The sequence below is a fragment of the Medicago truncatula genome, chromosome 6 (assembly GCF_003473485.1).
Source record: "Medicago truncatula cultivar Jemalong A17 chromosome 6, MtrunA17r5.0-ANR, whole genome shotgun sequence".
In the NCBI taxonomy this organism is placed as follows: Eukaryota; Viridiplantae; Streptophyta; class Magnoliopsida; order Fabales; family Fabaceae; genus Medicago; species Medicago truncatula.
In genome coordinates, this window is record NC_053047.1 from 39,787,737 (window position 1) to 39,804,038 (window position 16,302).

General features: G+C 31.7%; 2 protein-coding genes across 3 annotated transcripts; both read left to right on the plus strand.

Moving 5' to 3' along the window:
* Positions 1–1,671: 1,671 nt before the first annotated feature.
* On the plus strand, positions 1,672–4,824 carry LOC11442572 (multiprotein-bridging factor 1c). Of its 2 annotated transcripts, XM_039826752.1 has the most exons (3): positions 1,672–2,216; positions 2,263–2,534; positions 4,395–4,824. In XM_039826752.1, exon 1 carries the CDS (start codon positions 1,740–1,742, stop codon positions 2,187–2,189), a length of 450 nt encoding a protein of 149 aa, XP_039682686.1. In that variant the 5' UTR covers positions 1,672–1,739; the 3' UTR covers positions 2,190–2,216; positions 2,263–2,534; positions 4,395–4,824. The 2 variants fall into 2 exon arrangements, with proteins under 2 accessions (XP_039682686.1, XP_039682685.1); XM_039826751.1 differs by having other exon boundaries at positions 1,672–2,534.
* Positions 4,825–8,748: 3,924 nt separating this feature from the next.
* On the plus strand, positions 8,749–15,221 carry LOC11432192 (rRNA-processing protein FCF1 homolog). Its single transcript, XM_003620469.4, has 10 exons — positions 8,749–8,961; positions 11,018–11,163; positions 11,247–11,312; positions 11,415–11,520; positions 12,998–13,040; positions 13,255–13,327; positions 13,719–13,806; positions 14,328–14,384; positions 14,472–14,550; positions 14,799–15,221. The coding sequence occupies exons 2-10, from the start codon at positions 11,093–11,095 to the stop codon at positions 14,810–14,812; spliced, it is 597 nt and encodes a 198-aa protein (XP_003620517.1). The 5' UTR covers positions 8,749–8,961; positions 11,018–11,092; the 3' UTR covers positions 14,813–15,221.
* The last annotated feature ends 1,081 nt before the right edge of the window (positions 15,222–16,302 follow it).

Consider the following 16,302-nt stretch of genomic DNA (forward strand, 5'->3'; position numbering starts at 1 on the left):
TCTTTAAGTCGAAAGATAACAACCAAGACAATATCTATGAAGCAATATTAGAGAAATAATATGGATGGAATGGCGACTGAACGAGTGGTATAATGTGGAGAACAAATAAAAAAACTATTATTTTATCACATGTTTACGTGAGTTTAAACGAGTAATCATACTGATTAAGAACTTTGATTTTTATTTTTTATGTTTATAATGACCACAATCATGGCTAATATGATTGATTTATACTTGATTTTTTTTTTGTCTATAAATATCACTGGTGAATTTCATTGTAGACACAATCAAATAACTCATTAATCAACGAATATTGATCAAGTTGAAAGATTCGACTCATATCTCAAAAGAACTCGAGTTTGATTCGTGTTATTGAAATGAGCACCTCATTCATAAATAATATGCAAAACTTGCATCAGTGTCTTTTTAGACTTTCCTTAATCTTGTTTAGCCTGAGTTCCAATTCGTATAAAATGTTTTTGTTGATGTAAAAATTTATTGAACATTAATTCACATTGATAAATGATAAATGAAACACAAATAGCAATTTATTTGTTTTGTGTCTTGTTTGTAGACGAAATGGCAATTTATGATTAATTCAAATTTGCTCAATTTATCTATCGTCAATTTATGTTAATTTAAGTTAGAGATAAGCACGAGTGAAAGACTACTGAGAACCATCAACAAAGTTCGGTTATTAAAATAGATCTCCATTAATCTTCATTCGTGTATATCTCTCACTCAAAATTAGATAATATTAACATTTGTTCTCTTATTTAAAATCTATTTTTTTTTCACTACATAATACACATCCATATCGCTGCAAATTGATAAACAAAAAGTTTTTGTTGATAAAGAACAAATTTGATTAAAAAAATAATTTAAGATCAGTAAATCAGAATATTACAAAAATGCATATATTCATTTTGTTTAAGGATAAAGAAGAATATATTAATTTTTTTAGGGAAAAGAATAATATACTTTTGAGGGAAAAAAGAAGAATATATTGATCATCCCCTCAAAAAAGAATATATTAATGGAAAAAAATTGGTTGACAATGAACCAATTTTCCCCTAAAAAAGAACCAATTTTATTAAAATCGATCTGAAACAAAAAAAAAATTAATACCAACAAATTGGAATATTGCTAAAATTTTATACATTGATTTTTTTTAAGGATAAAAAAGAATATAACGATCTTTTTCAAGGATAAAGAAGAATATATTCTCCCATAAGTTCTAACTCAACTAATAAAAAAAAAATATCAAAATTGTTAGGTTGAACGTCATGATTGGAGTTCGAATCCGCATTTCCCCTTTGTATATGTGAGTTTATGATAACTTTATCATTTCGTCTATCTTTAACAAAAAAGATTTTATCGATTAAATTCGAGAAAGAAAATAAAAGCATAAAATCTATATAGTTATAAAAAATATTGTTTTTCTTAGAAAAATGTTTTTCCTTTTCTTATCTTTGAAAATGAAAAAGTTTTATTTTGATAAATTTCAGCTTGTTCTCCACGCAAACTTGAACGCCACGCAATAAATATCTTCTACTTCTTACTAGAACTTTCTTGAGATACCTCGAACCCAATCCAATTCACCAATCACCATCACAAAACAGAATCTGCCAGATACACATTCACCACCCTATATAAACCCCAACCCTCACATTTCACTTCTCATTCCCATTTCATTTACATTAATCTTTTTTTTTTGAACTCGAGACCTCACAATTTATATGTTTACGATGCCGACACGAACCGTAGGAACAATAAAACAAGATTGGGAACCCGTGGTTCTCCACAAAACCAAACCCAAAGCACAAGACCTCCGTAACCCAAAAGCAGTAAACCAAGCCCTCCGAACCGGAGCAGAAGTGTTAACAGTTAAAAAACCAACAGCCGGTTCGAACAAAAAAGCAACGGCCGGACCGGTTTTAAACGCGAGGAAACTAGATGAAGCGGCTGAACCGGCAGCGTTAGAGCGGGTTGGTGGAGAAGTGAGACACGCGATACAGAAAGCGCGTTTGGATAAGAAGATGAGTCAGGGTGATTTGGCGAAATTGATTAATGAAAGGGTTCAGGTTGTTCAGGAGTATGAGAATGGTAAAGCTGTTATTAATCAGGGTGTTTTGGGGAAAATGGAGAGGGTTTTGGGGGTTAAACTTAGGGGTAAAATTGGTAAATAAAATTGTGTTTTTAGGGTTTTTTTTTTTGTGGCGATGTATGGAAATGTTGTGTTTTTTGTTGGATCTATGATGATTGTAATGGAATCTTTTATTTTATGTTAATGTAGATAATGTTGTGGTTGTTATCTATCAACAGTTTTTTACTTTATTTTCTTTTTCTTTTTTTTCTTTTGCAAAAGACAACTAATTCGGAATATCGATTTACTGTATGTTAGCAGGATCTATTTAAAGTAAGATCAAATTTTTGTTTGAACTACGGATACGACACTCACATGGATATTTAAAAACGAGAAATATGATGAATTGGTTGAAGATAAACTTGGATTTCGTTCATGATTAACTAAGGTAATTCTTTCATTCTACTCTTGGAATTTTTCTGAAATCTCTTTGTTGAATTTCGTTCATATTTATTGCTTATGAATTTTATCTAGGTAGACAATTATCCAAGTAGCTAATCCTTCTGTTTAGGTAGTTTTTATGTTTACATAGTTAATTTTTTAGCATATTTCTAATATTTGAAACTATGACACAAAATTCTGACACACCACTTGAACGAGAATTAATAGCATCAACCGATTTATTTTGAATCAGTCTCGAATGTAACACTGCAAACTGCTGCTGTGAATGCACTTTATAGCGTTCCATAGTCCAAGTGCTTCACCTTCATGAACTTCTTGAACCGGGACTGTCCAGCCTGACATGGCAGAAATTAAGTCACCCTCGTTCCTCTGATGCAACATCCGTAGCTAGTAAAGTTTAATGAGTGATTGAAGTCGGCGTCTATGTTGCATTTCACGCAACCTTGCAGAGGTGGTTCTTGAATGTCGCTGTTGTTTATTCTATTACTGTGCACAGCAGATTGCACGCTGTTTGTGTTGGAGAACCTTTGTGTTATAAGGTTCCGTAACACACAGCGTGCAATCTGCTGTGCACACTAACAGCACGAACAATGTGAAATGCAACGTGCCCAACATTGCATAATCTCTGGACTGTTAAAAAAGATGTGCCAATCATCCTCAACTCATTACACAATTCGCACGCTACAGGGCATTGAACATGACGTGCTGTCAGATTTGAGCGAGTTGGTTGACAACCGTGACATCAAGCTAGATCACGAACTTTTGGTGTCTTGCACACCACATGCTATCCCAATTTCCCTCAACATGGACCTTGTCAACTCCATAAACCTCATCATATAATTATACCCGGAACAAACCGAATAAATACCATTCCTCTCGCCTGTCCAGATTAAATTATCCATCTCAATATTAGGAAAAAGTGGGTCCTATAAAATATGCTGGACAACATGAGAAGGGAACAAAGATTAAATCTTACCAACATTCTACCTCCTCTCAACCAGGATCATTAGATCTCTCACGTATGTCATAAACCTCATTAGGTTGAGGGATGATCGCATCCAAACTGAATATTCCGCCCGCAGGCATGATCCTTCATCACCCTCACCCTCATGAAACGTGGCTTCAGTATTCTGCTATGCTATGCTTGGTCTTAGGAGTAGTCAGTGATTTTGTTGCAATCTTGATTCTACGTGGGTAAAATTGTACTTCACTAAATGAAATTTCTATGCCCAAGAACACTAGCTCAGAAGACACTATTTCACATTAGTTACTGTTTGATCATTGGATCCATTTTGTCGATTGCGGAAAACAGTGGTTTATTCAACTTTTAATATGCTACGATGCTATAGCTCACTAAATGAAATTTCTATGCCCAAGAGCACAAGCTTAAAAGACACTAATTCACATTAGTTACTATTTGATCTTTGGATTGATGTTGTCAATTGCGGAAAATAGCAGTTTGTTCAACTTTTACAATGCTACGATGCTACAGCGCAACTATAGCTGCTATTTGACAATACTTTGTACTAAATAGCGTGCCACAAATTCCACTACGCTATTTTAGCATCTATTTGGCAATACTTTGTACTAAATAGCACAGCCATAGGCTCTATTTGAATCTACTGCTCTTGATCGGATCCTTCTGATGCTGCTCTGCCTTTATTTTAGCATATGTGGCAGCCATACACCTCTTTTGTAAAGCTTTAGACCTCTTTTGTAAAAAGAGGAAGATGTTGATGAATATGTGGCATAATATTAGCGTGTGGTTACATGTGCATGATCCTGCTACTTGCTTATATTTTTCTTTTCGGTGTTTAAAATACTATTTCCCCTATTTTTCTGGCAGATCTGAGTTCGTTTTCATTAATCCAAACTCCAAAGGCCAACGTGGTTGTGGTGAATCTTTCATGCAAAAAACCAAGTACTGGAGCCTCTAAGGAAGGAAATGGTTGAAATTGTCATTCAACTAGGTGTTGATTCACACTTATGAAGTATTTCTTTCAGGATTGCTTGTTGAGCATGCAAATACAACAATTGGATTTCTGTAATTTTGCTTGTGAGTACAGAGGAAAATAAAAGCTTTGGCACTGATATGGTTTCAGTATGAAGTTCTCTGAAGCTGATGCTGTAAGGCTTAAGACAACAATATGTACTAGCATATCATTTGTTGAGATAATTCTTACTTCATTCATGTAAAAAAATTGTATTGTGGATACTGTATAATTTGTAGGTTGAGAAAATCAATAAAATAATTTACCCTTTTATTTAACAATCAACGGATCAGGTGCTGACTGCTGAACAATTTTTCTTATATTTACCTGTTTATTTATTGCCAACTATGATTGCACTTTTACTTGATGATAGTAGCCATAGTATTGTTTTTCATGAAATGTGGAAAATGGAAGGACATGTTGAGATGGTCCAGTATCTTTATGCTAGCACATGTTGGAGCTTGTAATCAGTTATGTGATTGAGTTCTGATATATGATATTACTTGTATCAACTCTTGGTGGGTGATGTGTAGCACTAAATAGCAATCTTCAAGCTGACCAATTAATTGTTGGCAAGAAATATGCTTATTCATTTACTCCCTCCGTTCCAAATTGTATGACGTTTTGGACATTTTATACATATTAAGAAATACTTATAATTAATATTGTGTGGGAAAGAGATATTATGAATTGTTTTACAAAATTATCCTCAATAAATGATATGGGAAAGATAAATGAAGGAATTGAAAGAAGAGAGAGTAATAAATAGTTAAGGATATAATAGGAAAAGTAACATTAATTTTTCATTGGTATTGTAAAGCGACATATAATTTGGGACAGATATTTTTTTTTAAAGTGACATACAATTTGGGACGGAGGGAGTAACTATCAACTATCTGGCTATGCGGGCCCCCTGAGAGCCATGATGACATGCTATGATGGCACATTAATTTTGTGAAATTATTTGGGTGAATAAAATTACATATATCAGAGTGTCCTTTCTTCCACTCTTTTCCAAACTTGACAAATTGGAATGTGGTAAGCATGGTCTGTGTTGTTGGATTTTGGTGACCAGCCTAACCCGTGTGCAAGAATCGCCATTTTGATACTGCTTTTGATACAAAATCATTTTATCTATAAAAAAAAAGGATACAAGTCTCCCGTAAGCATAACTCAGTTGGCAGGGACATGTATTGTCTTATGCAGAGGTTGAGGTTTGAATCCCGGACACCCCACTTATTCACCTTAAAAAAATTAATTCTAGCCACTAGACTACTTGACAAAAAAAAAATACAATAATTTTATGAAAATTCTCCATAAAAAATCATTTTATGAATATTATTAGCAAATACTATTAGAATAATGAAGAGTGTAATCTGTTCTTGGTATAAAAAGTTGTATGCTCTTAACAAGTAAAAATAATTGATATATGTAATTTTAGATGGTTATATTTTTGTTAAAAAGAGGACCAAAATGCCTAAAAGAAAACTAAGTAATTAGTTGAGCATGCATAGGCAAGCAAACCTTTGAAATATAGAGAAAAAAATCTATGAAACTTACTAGACGGATGCTCCATTTTAGTAACCATAAAAGAGTTTGAAGAAAGTCTAAATTTCGCAACTGATTCGCACAACAATTTCACTCCTCCAAATATGATGAAGTTAGACACGCCAATCTAAAGTCAAAAGGTTGCAAATATGCCGCACCAACATAAGAATCGCTCCGCTAAACTTACAATTATTTGTAATTATGTTAATAAGAATTTTAGAGTCATTTATACAATGAACTGCGGAATACGCTCTCGTCAAGTCATATAAAACCAAGATATATGCTCCACAATTCAGCATGAACGACGCCACACACTCCAATCTTTCTGATGGAGCCTTTAACCATCTCCCATCAAAGTTGTGGAAAAGGTATCACAACCTGAATTCATATTTTGATAGTATGAGAATTATGGTTGATTGACAATATAACCAATTTATGGACGAAATTGACTATTTATTCATTGTTTAATTGTTATTTAAAATTGATGATGTCGATCTTTTTCTTTATTATACAACAATAATTCCACAAAAGAACAAAAAAAGGACAAGAGTGAAATCCATTTTAATCGTTTACAAATTTTCATATGGACAAATTTAGTCTCCGATAAAATTAAAACTCAAAATAGTCTATAATACTTATACGTTGAGGACAAAAGAATTCATGATTAGTATATTCAATGAACGGATTTTCCCTTCATAAAAATATAATACTAGATTACTTTGATTTTTTTTTTATAATAATAACTTAATAAGGCATTAAACCTACACAAAAAATTGTGAATTAACAAAATGGGTGACAAATATTCTTTTCCAGTGGCATTTTCTTTAAAATATTCGTTGCATCAAACACATAATCAAGGAACCTCACCCTCTCAAATTCCTCTTTCACAATTCGTTCGATCCATTTTCAGATTCCACATCATCTTCACGATCGCTTCATTCTCCTGGTTAGTCACTTTCTTCAATCCCATTTTTCCCTATTTCTTCCATGGGATTTGTATTACCCTTTTGAATTTTACTCATAAAGTTTCATTTTTTAACATTTCAACTTAATTAATTTTCACATTGAGTCTCTAATTCTTGTAAATCTATGCATAATCCACATTTTCTAAACATCGGTGTAGTTGATTAAGAATTTCTGATTCTGGGTTATGGATAATCTTCCTGTTGAAGTGATTGGCATAAATTTTTTATAGTGGAAATTGGCATGGATACTTTTTTTTTAATTTATATACTAAAACACAAATAAAAAAAAATCCTCCTTTCAAAAAAAAAATAAAAATCCTAGCCGCACAAGACTCCTCACCCATACATACATTTTTTATTTATTTAATTTAATTTTGCCTTTTATTCCTTCAACACAAACACTTGATTTTATTTTATTTCTCTCTCTTCCTCCTTTATTAATATGAATGTTACCGCTGCCACCCATCTTAAAAAATTGAGAATTGATGTTTACACATTATGTGCCACATGAGTCCTTACGAAACTGTTCTTCGGCAGTTAACCGTCGAAGTTTTAGTAAACCGGCGGCAATTAACTATCGAGGAAAACTTCTGCAGTAAACTACCGAGGAATACTACTGAAAATTTCGGCAGTTAACTGCCGAGGAAACCTCAAACCTGTCTTTTTTTTTTAACAAAAACCATAAATTGTCATTAATAATATTTATTGATTATGAATGTTTCAATCATTATTTTGGTACGTTTCAAACAATTGCAGTATTATATTTATGTGTATATATATTAATAAAAATAACATTAAATCAATGTAAAAATTAAACATTTTAATGTTTTAAATAAAAATAATAATAAGAAATCGTTAAAATAATTGTCCATTAATTACCGATGACAAACATTTTTATTTTTTGTTGTTGTATTTTTCATGTTAATTAAAGTAATAATATCTGAAATATTAGTATAAAGTAATAATAGGTTAGTCAAACCTATGAATAATGATAGACATCAATAAAATTAATTACTAATAATTACAAATATAATTATTCTATCATTTGAAACGTTTTTGTTGCATTTTTTTATCGAATCATCATTTTAGGTCCATTAACTACCGAGATATTATTCATCTCTCATATTTCTTCATTTATGGCAACAAAATCATATGAATGAAATCATAAAAATAATAATGTTTAATTCCTTTTAAGAGAGATGAATAATCGTATGAATGAAATCATAAAAATAATCATATGAATGCAATCGGTAGTTAATGAAATCATAAACATAATTATTTTACATTGATTTAAATGCTATTCTTATTAAGATATATACGCATAAATATAATATTGTAATTGTTTGAAACGTACCAAAATAATGATTGAAACATTCAAAATCAATAAATATTATTAATGACAATTTATGGTTTTTGTTAAAAAAAAAAACAGATTTGAGGTTTCCTCGGCAGTTAACTGCCGAAGTTTTTAGTATTCCTCGGGAGTTTACTGCCGAAGTTTTCCTAGGGAGTTAACTGCAGCCGTTTCCATAATTCGGCAGTTAACTGCCGAGGGGCATCTGGGTAAATTACTAGTTTTTCTCGGTGTAAACAGCAATACTCTAAAAAAATTTATACACAGGAAATTACTACAATGCCCTTTATTAATATGAATGTTACCAATTCAATTTCATTTCCTCTTCCCCTTCTCTTTCATCTGATGCGCGTTACTCTTTTTTCTTCTCCCAGCCAAAGCAAATCCGACCGAACAACATCCACCACCACACCACCGCCGGCGATCCCCGACCACTCTCCTCCTGCTCCATCCATCACCGCCGCATCCTCCTCCATCTTCTTAATTGATTCTTTAGTTTAGAGAGCTATCTCCATCCATCCTTCTCCACAAACCCTAATTGTTGTAACTTATAAGGTAATGTGAAATTTGAATGTAATTTCCTTCAATTCTGATTCTGATTTGATGATTACATGTTCTTTAGTAATGTGAAATTGAATTTAATATTCTGGTAATGATTTGTAATTTTGTATGTGTTTAGTAATGATTTAGTAATGTGAAATTGATTTTTTGAGTTTTTGATTGCTACTGATTGCTACAAAAATGTTTTAGTAAGACATGAATGTTCTGCTTATTTCTAGGTGTTTGTGTTTATGTCTCTATGAAATGGACAAATGGTTTTGTTTTTGTTTTGTAGTCTCTTTTGTGGGGTTGTTTTATTTTGATCAGTGGATCGAGTATTGTTATAAGGTCTATAATGGGGTTTGATAATTCAATTTTAGTAATAGGGAATGGGTTTTCATGAAAAATCTTTTGGGGATTGCACACTATGTGTTTGTGTTTATGCAGAGGTGGAAAAGCCTCCATCTTCTGTGTTGTGTTTAAAGAGCTATCTCCATCTCTCTCTCCACAAACCCTAGTTCTTGTAAATTGTAAGGTAAATTAGGTAATGTGAAATTGAAGTTTGATTTTGTTGATGGTAATTTTACAAATTTGGTTTTTGTCTTTGCTAATTGCTTTTGATTATCACTTTGACTAGAGTCATACAAAGTAACCTTTGCATTGGATTAGAAAATCATAATAGCTGTTATTACAAGATGGTTGTGTTGTTTAGGAAAGATTTGAATATCATGAAGTAAAAAAAGAGGAATGTGACTTCACTCATATAACCTGCAGAAATTTTAGAAGCGAGGCTGAGTTTTAAACTTAGAATATCAGTTTTAACATTATTTGTTTATATATTGTGAAATCATAGTTCAGGGTTAATCTTAATCCCCTAAATATAGTTTTAATGTTACGAATTTCCATTTCCTAAATGCTAAGGCTAAGCTGCTTTGTATTACAGAAGTTTGATTTTGTTGATGGTAGTTTTACAAATTTGTTTTAGAAATCCAAAATAAACAGAGGCATACCTACTTTGATCTTGCTGATCTTGCTGTTATGTTCCTATTTTGAACCTATTCTGTACCTACTTTGATTGTTGCTGATCTTGCTGATTTGTTATAGTTTATAAATTCATTATATCTCTTTCTGATCTTGCTGTTATGTTCCTATTTTGATTTTCTTATTTTGCATACTACTCTTTCTGATCTTGCTGTTGGTTTATTACGACTTAAATGTGTTGTGTTTAATATGATTTATATATTATAGTTTATTTTGATGGCGAGATGGCGGCCACCCCAAAATTTTTTGGCTGGCTCCGCCACTGTGTTTATGTCATGTTGTTTTTTGTGCTTTGAGAGTTTTATAGGTGTTATTTAAAAATTATTATTATTATACACAGTGATACAAATCCTTCTTAATATAAGAATAGAAGATGTTGTGGTAAAACCTAAATTACCCTTTTGGACACGTGTCACCTGTTGAGCTACTTCAACTGAATATATTATTTAAATATTCCTTAAAAATATACATTTACATATGTAAAAAATTAATATAGTCAGGTTTTGTAAAAATTAATGAAATTATTTTAGTGAAAACTTAAGTGAAATAATAATTATAATAATAATAATTTACTAAAGCTTAAATTTGTAAATACGAATAATAGTGCTGTAAAAAAATGTTGTGTAGCAGAAGAGCGATACTCCGATAGGGTTTAGGTAGAAGAAGAGAATGGAAGGGAAGAGAAGCGTGCGTATGTGCTGTTTATGCAATGAAAGAAGAGCTTCTCTCAAGAGACCTAAACCCTAAACCCTAGTTTTTTTCATACGCACGAAACATGAATCAAACGCTAAAAAAGTCTTAATATTTTCCCTAAAAAAACAAAAAAAGTCTTAATATTTTACTACTTGAACCAATATTTTTATTTTTTTTTGGAAAGATTTGGACCAACTTTACTAAATAAACCAACCCGGCTAATTGAACCGTGTTGGAGTCTGGTTGAGGGAGTGAAAAAGGTCATAAAAAACCAAATAAAAACATCGATCAGTTGTAACCCTAATTTTGCTTTCTTCTTCACTTCGTTTGTGTATAGAGGATAGCGAAACCTCGGCAAGAGTTCACGTTTACAGTGAAGCTACAACTACTAGCTTGTCAATTTCACAGAACAATGGGTAATGCTAAGAAAGGACCCAAATTTGCTGTTATGAAGAAGATGGTCACTTCCAAAGCAATCAAAAAGTAATTTTTTTTCCTCATCTCTAAATTCATATGCTTCGTATTTTCACTCTATTTTCACTTTTAATTTTTGTTTCAATTTTCAGCTATAAAGAAGCGGTTTTGAACCCAGAAAAGAAGAACACTCTTAAAGAAAAGTTACCCAGAAATGTGTAAGCCTTTCTTCTTACTTTTCATTCCTATTCAATTTATCAATTTTTTTAAGGTTTTAATAATCACTTTTCTGAATTTGCATCTGAATTTGCATTATCCAGTCCTACTCATTCTTCGGCACTTTTCTTTCACTACAATACTGCTTTGGGACCTCCTTATCGTGTTTTGATCGATACCAACTTCATCAATTTCTCCATTCAGAATAAGGTATGTGTGTTTTTTTATTTTTTTATTTCCTTTTTGAAGTATTTTTTATTGTGAATTCTGTATCTTTTTTTGAATAAGTAAATGATTTTTGTTCAATCTTATAGTGTATGATGCCAATTATGTTTGTGATTGTATTTTGGTGACATACTTATGATACTACTTATGAGTTTTTCCACAAAGGATTGGAATGATAAATCAATCATCGAATTTCTAGTGGAAAATTAAAACGACATGGATAAAACAAGCGTAGAAGTGATGAGGATGTTAGGATTAGAAATGACAACATTAGAGAGAGAGAGAGTTGGGGTAACGCCTATGGTGGAATCTATGCTTAGGTTGTTTGGGCACGCAGAGAGAAGACTTGTAGACTCTAGTGAGGAGAGTAGATCATATGGTGGATGGTCAAATCACTAGAGGCGGAAGAAGGCTTAGAAAAATTATAAGAGAGATCGTTAAGAAAGTTCTAGAGTTTAATTATTTGGATTGAAATATAGTTTATGATAGAACATTGTGGTGCAATTTGATCCATGTTGTCATCAACTAGTGACGGATCGAGAAATTTTTAGTTGCGGGGGCAACATATACAATATAAATTTGTGGCAGGAAAAATATATAATATTTTATTTTTGGGTTAAATATGTTTTTGGTCCCTATAAATATGTCAGCTTTTCGTTTTAGTCCCTCTAAAATTTTCCTTCAATTTTTAGTCCCTATAAAATTTTCAATCACTACTTTTGGTCCCTATTTTTAATTTAATTTTTGTATTTTTTAATAAAATTGTGCAGGAATGTGTAAAATATTCTAAAAAAAATTAGAATTTTTTAACAAAGTACAAATTAAATATGAATTTTTAACCGTAAAAATATAAAAATTCATATTAAATTCATGTTTTGTTAAAAAATTCTAAATATTTTTTGTAGTGATTCTTATAATATTTTGAATTTTTATTAAAAAATATGAATTCTACATATGAGTTTACTTTAAAAGAGGGACCAAAAGTGAAAATTGAAAATTTTGTAGGGACTAAAAGTTGAAGGAAAATTTTAGAGGGACTAAAACGAAAAGTTGACATATTTATAGGGACTAAAAACATATTTAACCCTTTATTTTTTAAATTAAACATAAATATAGATTGTAATTATTCTCTGTAATATTCTATGGTTTGCTTTGTTACTTATATATTGGTTCGGTAAGGTTAAGCTAACTTTCCTTGAACAAGTACAAAGTAAATAAGTAATCAATAGTTATGGAATGCTTATAACAGAAACTGATATCATAGTGGGGGCACTTGCCCACATACCCTTACACGTAAATTCGTCCCTGCAACCACCCCTTAGTGGGATAAGGTTTGGTTGTTGTAAATCATTTTAATGTTTGATTGATCTAATCTAATTAAAACTGAGTTTTATAATTTTATTTTTGAAGTTTCTATGTTGGTGGCTGACCTAAAGGACTTTTTTGTTTTTTTTTTCTGCAGTTGGATTTGGAGAAAGGAATGATGGACTGCTTATTTGCAAAATGTGAGTTGAATTGGTGATTACTTCACTCCATTTGTGTATTTAATGTATATGTTTTGTTGAATGTTGGGGTTCCTTTTGAGTTTATTTAGAGCTTGTGTTTTGATAGCCTTTCCTATGATTAAAAAGCTCGTCTTTAAATGTGGTACGGCATATTTGAATCTAACATCCTATACACTATTCTTATCGTTGTTCTGTTAATACTTTGGATTTTCAGGTACCCCGTGTATCACAGACTGTGTGATGGCAGAACTAGAGAAGTTGGGCACAAAATATCGTGTAGCTCTAAGGTAAATCTTATGTGCCTTGATTTTTAATGGTCTATATTTTCATACACCTGCTATTTATGCGTAAGAGTTCGCAATTATGTTATGCATGCTGGCCTTTACCGTGCTTTTTGTTTAGTTTTCCTCTTTACTATACACCTACCAAATTTTTTGTTGGGCTATTTTTATACTAAAATCCCTATTTTTCATTTTGGAAGATAAAAGAAATCAGATATCCATTCCAGACTTCATTCATCCATTTTCTCCAGAAAAATGGGAAAAATCATTTTTTTTTTCATGCTACTATTGATTATATTTATGATACAAGCCATCTCTCAGTTTAGTACAGAAAATGAATTATATTTTTCCAGTATTAGCTTCAGGTTGTATTGGTTTATCACTTTTATAATGACAGGATTGCCAAGGATCCTCGATTTGAGAGATTACTCTGTACTCATAGGGGTACCTATGCTGATGACTGCCTTGTTGACAGAGTTACCGAGGTGTGATTTATTTTCAAGTATCTGTTAATTATTGGACAGCATACGTTTTTTTCTATGATCTTGTGAAAAGGAAAAACGGTTTTAAATTATTGTTTTGATCAAATAATAAAGGCAAGATCCAAAATAATGGCAAATAATTTCAATGTCTATTTTTAGGTCTTGCATATTTTAATCTCTTAGCAGTATATGAGGTCATCTTGATCAACTAGTTTTGAGTTAGAGTACTTTTCTTCTCTCCTATCTTAATCTACTTTTGAACATTGCTTCAAAGTTTTTTTAACTGTGAATTCGTAGCTGAGCTAATGAATACAATCAAGTATTATTTGCTTAATTCTTGGTGTTCACGGTTTCCATTTTCTTTGGCGATTGCTATGTATATCCATTTAAGTAAAACAGTTTTATTTTATTAAGGAATAATTTGAAACAAGAATAAAAGAATAACAGTAACAGCAACACGCACCTACATCCTGTTTCATTATTTTGTTCCAAATTATTTAAACAAACCATTTTCTTGGGAGCAGAGTAAGTGCTTCATTGTCGCGACATGTGATCGAGACTTGAAGAGGAGGATCCGGAAGGTGAAATAACTAATCATTTCTCTACTTGTCATTGCTTTGATGTTGAACCTGGATGCATGACTCATGGACTGGGTACCTGCATTGCAGATTCCTGGTGTGCCAATAATGTACATCACCAAACATAGATACTCAATTGAGCGGTTGCCTGAAGCAACAATTGGTGGAGGTAGATTCTCTGAATTTATACTGATATGTATATTATTTTCTATGAAGATTCAGTGGCTCTCAGGAAGACATTTATGCTAGCTAACTAACTATGAGTTTCAACCCAGTTTATCTGGGAAGTCAATCTTATTCATCTCGTATTAGCAATTTTGCGCATTGCTATACTGCTATACTGTTTATTTTCCTGTGGGTATTTTACCATGTTTTTCTGGCATGCAACTGACAACGAACCTGTGATTCTTAATGCAGCACCTAGAATCTGATGCAGTAAAACAGGGAAAGCTATGCCTACCAAAAATTTTGTCACTCCTTTTCTATATTTAGAAGCAATGGTACCATGCATGTTTGATCCTTTTGCTGTCTGGATTGGAATCTAATTGAAGCTCGACAGTGATCAAATAGCAACTCTACAATGGTTGATCCGTTAAATTTCCTTAGTATAACTTGGTAGTTTTTTGGTGTTGTCAAACATTTTTCTTTTTACCTAGGTTTTGCCTTACAGATGTATCATCAATGTGAACTTTTGGAGTTTGGAGAGTGCCTAATATTTATTATAGCTTATGGCATTTTTCATAGTTATAGATATAAACCTATTTTTTATGGCATCCTTTATGTTTGAAAAAGAAAGTGTTTTAGTTGAATCTGAATCGTAGGGTTCATCCTTCTCACATATCAGAAGATTCAAAATCACCATTTTTCTTCTTTCAAAATCACAAGTCAGAAGAAAAAGTGGTTTTTGACATTTTTCTTGTTATTAATGTTTAATATTTTAATATTGTTGGGATTTATGTTATTGTCTTATCACCATTCCAAAGGGCTGGATGAGCAGAGTTAGATAAAGTGTATATATGCACAAATGTTGTGTGTCTGAATCTTGCTCCAAACAATTGTTGATGGTTCTGTGTTGATCATGCATTCATTTAGTGATTTGGAAAGAGGTTCAAGTTTTGATCTAAGAATTTCTCTATTTCCTCACAAACTAACCATTAGCATTTTCGAATGAATAATAAATAAAAGTTGTGCATACTAAAAAATATTGAGACGTAAAAGATAATTTCAATTTATATTTATATACACATGTATATAATATTTATAAAAAATAGGCTTAAATATGATTTTTGTCCCTGTAATTTGGACCACTTTTGATTTTCGTCCCCGTAGAAAAAAAACTTTCCATGTTTACGGATATATGGATTTCAATTAAATTGTCACAAGTTAATTAAACATCAAGTTTTTTTTTTTTTTTTTCAAGTAGCCTTGATCATAAGGGATACTCAACTCTCTTTTGAGAATACAAACTTCATAAGAACCTTTTCAAAACAATATTCTTGTGTAGTGAATTATACTATCACACATCCTTATGATCTTAGACCACAAATCAAACTTGATTGTCTTATACCTTACACATTAATATAAAGGTCTTCTTCTTATGTAAATAAAAAATTAGCTTCATAAGAGATATTCAAGCAAGCTGAAGACATACCTCATCTCCTTGCTAAGCTAAGTAAAGGCTGCTTGCCTTTCCATGGCCACTAAATAGTATGGTAAATCTTTATCATATATACAAACTTCACACCATAAAGAAATAGTTATGTAGTGCATTATCTTCTGAATTAATATACTCCTATGCAAGAGAACTCATTAAGTTCAGCCATCAAAATCATTCCACCATGTGATCCTGTACAACTCTTTGAATAGGCATTCGATAAGTGCATCTAATTTTGATGCAAACCCACTTAGAAAATGTTAACAG

Excerpts from the sequence above, each read along its gene's own strand:
- LOC11442572 (XM_039826751.1), top strand. The coding sequence starts at position 1,740 with ATGTTTACGATGCCGACACGAACCGTAGGAACAATAAAACAAGATTGG.
- LOC11432192 (XM_003620469.4), top strand. The coding sequence starts at position 11,093 with ATGGGTAATGCTAAGAAAGGACCCAAATTTGCTGTTATGAAGAAGATG. Across the intron at positions 13,041-13,254 it reads GGACTGCTTATTTGCAAAAT|GTACCCCGTGTATCACAGAC; the intron begins GTGAGTTGAATT and ends TTGGATTTTCAG. Across the intron at positions 14,385-14,471 it reads TGAAGAGGAGGATCCGGAAG|ATTCCTGGTGTGCCAATAAT; the intron begins GTGAAATAACTA and ends CCTGCATTGCAG.